General features: G+C 37.7%; 1 protein-coding gene across 1 annotated transcript; it reads left to right on the forward strand.

Annotated features, from left to right (window-relative positions):
- The first annotated feature begins 205 nt into the window (after nt 1–205).
- On the forward strand, nt 206–4,381 carry LOC138851543 (uncharacterized). The gene is made up of 2 exons (XM_070080771.1): nt 206–405; nt 584–4,381. The coding sequence occupies exon 2, from the start codon at nt 835–837 to the stop codon at nt 4,225–4,227; it is 3,393 nt and encodes a 1,130-aa protein (XP_069936872.1). The 5' UTR covers nt 206–405; nt 584–834; the 3' UTR covers nt 4,228–4,381.
- The last annotated feature ends 3,031 nt before the right edge of the window (nt 4,382–7,412 follow it).

The following is a 7,412-nucleotide window of genomic DNA, read 5'->3' on the forward strand; positions in this document are numbered from 1 at the left end:
TGATTGACCTCATCTTTCCCCTTATTATTTTAAAATGAACTAAAAGTTTCCTCTCATTAAGTTAAAGGACCTCACATCATGGAGAAAGGTAAGTTGTACTTAGAAAATTCTTGTTTTTGCATGTTTAATTTTTGTTGAAGCATACGAGTGAAATTTGGGTTAATTTTTGTTGAAGCATACGAGTGAAATGTTTACTGTGATAGTGTGTTAAATAAGTGAAATTCTTAACAGGGGATAGCATATATTCGAAATACTTGGAAGCATTGGTGAAGAGAAGATTATCGATTAGAAAGCAGCGTTCGTTGGTAATCGAGAAAGGCGGTGTACAACGCAATGAAAGGTTATTGCAATTGGATAATGAGTGGGCACGTGTAGATGCTTTATGGAAGAAGGCTATAGAAACAGGTATGTAACCAATTTGTGATCTTTTGTTGTGCTAGTCACTCGAGAAAAGATTTTTTGTTCTATTCATTGAAATCTTAATATTTTGGGTTATGAATTGGATGTGCTTTTTTTTCCTCTGTTCATTGAAATCTTAATATTTTTTTGGGTTATGAATTGGATATGCTTTTTTCCTCTGCAGGAAATACACCTGGTAGTAATGTCGCACAGCTTGGTGGTGAGAGTGCTAGTGTTGGTACCTCACAATGCGGAGGTGCGGGTACTTCTGCCCCCATTAATGATGATGAGAGAGCAACTACCTCGCATGACGTGTCTGACACGCATAATAGTGAAGATGAGACCCCAGAAGTTATTACATATATCCAGAATTTTAGAGGTAGACATACAGTGAGGAAATATAGTGTTCCTTCATCTTATAACAGAGAGTTAAGAATGTATTTACATGTTTATAGGGATTATTTTATAGAACAGATGCGAGATATGTATGATAGATCGCCTCTAGCAATGTCGCTCAGAATCCACCCAATTATAGTTATAAGGACATTACGTCAAAACATATCGGGTGATGATCAAAATGGACAATTTGTGATAAATTTAGCGTTTGAGTTAGTAAGTGAAGAGGAAATCTCTGAAGTATTTGATCGATGGGTGGGAACAATATTAGAAAGATACGAGTCAGAGTTGCAAGATCAGGAAGGATCTGGCTGGATCATAGATCAAATCGAATCTTTCAGTATCGAATATGTTAAAGTAGAATTCAGAGTACAAGTGGGGTCATATGTGGCATATCCCGAGAAACTGCGAGGGAAGAAATATGTATTTAATCCAGAGATTAATGATGGCTTATGTGTACTGCGTGCTTTTGCCGCCTATCAATGTCATAAAAAGAACATGCCATGGTGTGATATTCGCAGAGCAGTTAATACTAAGAGAGGATGTCTTAATCATGCAAAAACTTCTATAGATGATTTCCCCATTACGCGTGATAAGTTAGGTATATTAGAGAAGGAAAATAAAGTGTCATTATATGTTTATCAATTAAGAAAGGATCAAGATAGGACATTTATGGCTATGTGTCGTAAGGGGAATAAGAAATATAAGGACATTATGTGTGCGTTATTGTTGAATGAAAGACATTTGGTTTTAATCAAAGATTTTGACGGATATGTTAGAACGATAATGACAGAAAAAGGTGTAAAGAAGCACTGTCATAGTTGTTTGATGAAGTTGAATACACAGGAAGAGTTAGATATCCACGAAGATGGATGTAAAATCAATCAGGTTCTCGTATTCCCCCCGGAAGGAACAACAGTACACTTTGAAAATTTTAGTCATACGCATTCCAACGAATATATCGGTGTATTTGATTTCGAATGTGCATTAGACACCACTCTCCCGGCAGGTAAAATTGAGTCTCGTCATAAAGCCATTGCCTATTGTTATATTATATTTGATCGCAAAGGAGAAATAGTGTGTATAAAGAGTTATAAGGGGGAGGATGCTGTTAATCATTTCATTTTAAATGTTAGTGGTGAATGGAATAAAATAAAGTTTAGAAGACAGTATCATGAAATCCATATGACAGAGGAGGATGAGATGAGGCATGATTCTCAGATCACTTGTGAATTATGTGGTAACACCTTCAAAAAACCCAAGGACAAACATAAACACCATGACCATACTTTAAATTTCAATAATTATATTGGAGCCTATTGTGCACGTTGTAATATGCAGTGTAAAGACAAGAGAGAGAAATTATTGCTTTTTTGTCATAACATGTCGTATGATTTAGGAATAATTTTAAAGGAATTGAATGTTGATAAATATAACGTTGAAATTCATTCGAAACAAGGATTCAAATTCTTGAAAGTAGACATAGGTAAGGTTAGGTTTCAGGATTCACTGTCTTTATTGAATGGATCTCTTTCCACGTTAGCAGAACAACATATCAAGGCAGGTAAATCCCTGAAATATACAGAGACTATTCTGAAAGATGTGCCTCGAGATGTCTTACCTTTATTATGTAAAGGAAAACAAATTTTGTGTTATGATTATATTGATAGTTTAAAGAAACTTGATGAAACAAAATTACCGAGTAAAGATCATTTTTTTAATTCTTTGAGAAATAGCGCTATCAGCCAAGAAGATTATGAACATGCATTGAAAGTGTTTGAGTTGGGTAAATGTAAGACTTTAGGAGATTACTTGATGTTATATCTCAAGACAGATGTTGGTTTGTTAGCCGATGTCTTCATGGAGTGGCGTAAAACACTCAAGGATATTTATAAGTTAGACGTTAGCAATTATATAAGTTTACCTTCATTCAGTTGGGATGCATTCCTATTGAAAACTAATGTAAGATTAGATATGATATATTCCCATGAATTATATGACTTGATTAAAAGGAATCTCAGAGGTGGGTTTACCTGCGCAATTAATCAGTATTCTAAAGCAGATAATCCCCTAATTAACCCTAATTTTGATGTTGAGAGTGGAATGGGCACTCATATTCTATATCTAGATTTCAATTCTTTGTATGCTAGTGCGATGGTTGAAGCTCTTCCACAGAATGGTATCAGAAAATTATCCAATGACGAGAAGAATGCTATCCTCGATGTGGGATTAAGTAATGTTTCCTGTGAAGGACAAAAGGGATATTGGATAGAATGTGATACCAAGCACATATCCCCCGAGGTAGCTAGACTCACTGATGAACTTCCTTTAATATTATCACATATGAATATATCAGAAGAGATGTTATCTCCTTATTGTGAATCTATATTGAAAAATGAAGGTAGAAAGATCCCCAAATCTAATGGGAAATTAGTGGGCAGTCATTTATCTCAGAAAAATTATTTGATCAGTCTAGAATTGTTACAGTTATTACTGGAACTTGGGTTAGAGGTGGAAAAGGTTCATACCATATATGAATATACACAGACAAAATTTTTAGAACCTTTCATATCAACTAATATTGCACAGAGAACAGCTACAAGATGTCCTATCAAGTCAAAAGCCTTCAAATTAACTAATAACGCCATATATGGGAAATCATTGCTGAATATTACAAAGTATGCTGAGAAATATAGATATATCAATAATGAGAAAGCATTTATTAGAGCGAGTAAAGATCCTTTGTTAAAAAATATCACACATTTAAATCAAGATAGAGTGATTTGCACATTCAATAAAGATATATTAGAAGTTAAGCAACCACTTTATCTCGGTTTTCAAATTCTTGAGATAGCTAAAAAGAAATTGTATCATTTTTGGTATAAAGTTTTAAAACAACATTATGGTGAAGATGTAAGACTTCTTTATACCGATACTGACTCGTATATTTTTAGCTTGAAATGTAAAGATTTGTACACCGAGTTAAAAAGTGAACCATTGTTAGGTTATATGGATTTTTCAAATTTCAGTCCTGAGCATCCCTTATATGATGATAGTAGAAAAGGTGAGCTGGGGTTATTGAAATCTGAAATGTGTGATAACCATATTAGCGAGTTGATAGCCCTGAAAGCTAAAATGTATTCTGTCAAGATTGCTGGAAGATCAACTACTGTCAGCAGAGCCAAGGGTATTCCTTCGCAATTTATGCCATTATTAACACATGCAAGATATAAGAATGTTTTATCAAATGCAGATAGAGAATTATTCACGTGTAAGTCTATAAGTAATGTAAAAGGTGAAATATGTACGGTAAGAATTAATAAGAGAGGTTTGTCAGCCTTTGATGATAAAAGATATCATTTGAATACTAATGAATCCTTGGCTTATGGACACCCTGATATTCCACCATCTAAACGTAGGAGAATAGAGTGATGTATTGCTTGTATAATAAATAATGAAAAAAAATATTGTGTATTAGTGTTATCCTGAAATGTGTCTTTCTGATGATGAAAATGTTTTCCCTATGATGTAGGTACTATGTCCCCTTATTAACTTGAATGAAGTAAAAGGATCGACAAGTTTCAACCTGTGTGTGACGTCACTACTATGGCCCCTTATTAACTAAAAGGATCGACAAGATTCAGCCTGTGTTCTGGGTCAACACGTGACGTCACTGACATAGGGTCGACATGATTCAGCCTGTGTGCGCGTGACGTCACTACTATGGTCCCTTATTAACTAAAAGGGTATACAAGATTCAACCTGTGTGCTGGGTCCTTTTTAGTTCATTTAACTTAATGAGAGGAAACTTTTAGTTCATTTTAAAATAATAAGGGGAAGATGTTTAGACCTGTAGTAAGCATGCCTCCATAGGAGGAGTCTATTTTGAATGCTTATACCCAGAGGGGGGATTCCAAAAACTTGATCCGAGGAATTTTGAAAACCCCATAGGGGGGAATCCAAAAAACTTGATCCAAGGAGATGGAGAATTTCGAAAACCCCATAGGGGGGGATCCAAAAAACTTGATCCGAGGAGATGGAGTCAGGGTATTATCGAGAAAATTTTGGGGTTGGGGGTGAAAGTGGGAGGGAGATCCGAGGAAGTGGAGACTTTGATATTGAGAAATTTTTTGGGGATGGGGGGGTGAAAGGAGGGGTATCCAAAAAAACTTGATCCGAGGAATTGGAGAATTTCGAAAACCCCATAGGGGGGAATCCAAAAACCTTGATCCAAGGAGATCATAAGAAAAAAAAAAAATTCGAGGCGCGGGGGCGATCCGGACGACGCTGCAGAAGGCGCAGCGGGCGCGCGGGCGGGCGCGCGGGCGGGGGGTCGCGAAGGGCGCGGGCGGGCGCGCGGCGGGGGGTCGCGAAGGGGGATCGCGAAGGGGGGTCGTGGGTGGGGGTATTGGTTTGGGGGGGTCAAGGGTGAGGTAGTCTCGAGGGCGAGGTCATGGTCAAAACCGGAAGTAACACCTAGGTGTGAAAAGGTGACCCTCCAGCCGCTGGTCCTAGACCGGATACACCTCCCTGTAGAAGGCCTAAACCGGATACACCGCCCTGTAGAAGGCCCTTAAACCGGATACACCGCCCTGTAGAAGGCCCCTAAACCGGATACACCCCCCTGTAGAAATTATGACTACTTACATTCATTGCTTTTTTTTCGTTATTTCAATAACATTACACATTATACAGCACTCCCAGCAGAGCTAAGTGTTGTTTGTGATTCGTGGTCACTCGTGGTACTGGAAAGCTCAAAGCAAATATCAATCACCTCCCATTTGAATATCAGCCTCAAAAAACAGTTTATATAGTAATGAAACCACGACACAAGACAGGAGATTCTGAAGTGAAGTTAAAAATTTGGCTAGGAATTTCCTTCGTGATGTTGTGCTGGCTTTCTGCGTTATTCTGGGCCCTGGTATGTACTTCTCGACGGTGAATTTTGAAACGACGTTTGGTTTCCATTGTCCCTGTGAGATGTTGAAACATTGTAACATTGTGACTGTTGCTACACTGGAACAGTAACAATGTGACTGTTGCTACACAGGAACAGCAACATTCTGACTGTAGCTACACTGGAACAGCAACATTCTGACTGTAGCTACACTGGAACAGTAACATTGGCATAAGAGACAATAGAATCTAAATTGATGAGCTCACGCACTGTCAAAGATGCACTTGTATGGGGTGAGAATAGAGGCCACTAGAGGAAGAGCTAAACCAATTCGAGTTGTCTGAGATTTGAAAAGAGTGAAAAAAGGAGTTAAGGACAACCTAAAGGAAATCTTCAGCATGTGATGTCTCACTGCTAGGAGGCCAATTGTGTCCTTTATCATAGACATTGTTAAGAAGTCTTTTTGAAATTTTTCTCCACAGTGGGTATTTTACAGTGGGACTGTTTATGTTCTCAGGGAAGGGCTGGTCTACAAATATATCACACAGCACTGCTGCTTAGATGAAATATTCGTTGAGTTCCTACTACAGTTGATTTAGCTTTTTCTCATAGATAATTTATTAAGATTTAATATCAAAGTTTCATTGACTCACAATGCTTCACAAATGTAATGTATACTAGCACAGCAGATATTAAATAGATTAGATAAATAATAAAAGCAGCCGTGAGCGTTACCTCAACCAGAACTAACCAGGTTCTTCAATAAGCTAGATTTTCTCCTCTACTATTTGTGATTTTTATCCCACAAACAATCCACATCTCATCTTCTTCACTTACAACATTTATATTTAAATATGAACTCTTATATTTTCTAAATCAAAATAAAATGTTTTGTATTCTCAAATCAAATTTTATTTTTCTTGACAATCCAGTGTTACCAGGAATTAGAATCAGATGATACGAGACTACCTGCAACAACCTGTGTATATTGATGGTGTGGTGGAAGTCTAACAGTGGTCGCTCTAACTTTATTATAGGTAGCACGGAGAGGGAGGGGAGGAGAAGGGGGTGAGGAGGGAGGCGGAGGGGGGGAGGGGGTAGATGAAAATAAGCGTACATAGTAATAATTATCTGCAGAGAAATGATTTTCAACAAGAAATGATATTCATTCTCATATATTAATTTATATAATCAAAACAACCATATTCGACAGGTAAAAATACATTATCAAATTAAACATCTTTTTTCTCATAACAACGTAATAACTATAGTTAACCAGAAATCCATAATTCATATCCAGGATTGTAAATTAACGATATAGAAAAAAAAAATAGTACATAGAGGTAGGTCGACCTCAGGATTTTTGTCAATGTTCAGCTGTGTATTAAGAAATCTGAATAAGAACTCAGGTAATATATAGTTTGAAGTGCTGTTCAGATTTTTTGGTCTTTCTCAGACCAATAAACAACGTTGATCTACAGCCAGAGTTGTCAGGACGGACTCGGAATATACCATTTAGTCCAGTTGGTCACTGCTGCCACCATGGTCCAGTTGACCACTGCTGCCACCATGGTCCAGTTGGCCACTGCTGCCACCATGGTCCAGTTGGCCACTGCTGCCACAATGGTCCAGTTGGCCACTGCTGCCACCATGGTCCAGTTGGCCACTGCTGCCACCATGGTCCAGTTGGCCACTGCTGCCACCATGGTCCAGTTGGTCA

Source organism: Cherax quadricarinatus, unplaced genomic scaffold (assembly GCF_038502225.1).
Source record: "Cherax quadricarinatus isolate ZL_2023a unplaced genomic scaffold, ASM3850222v1 Contig938, whole genome shotgun sequence".
Classification (NCBI taxonomy): Eukaryota; Metazoa; Arthropoda; class Malacostraca; order Decapoda; family Parastacidae; genus Cherax; species Cherax quadricarinatus.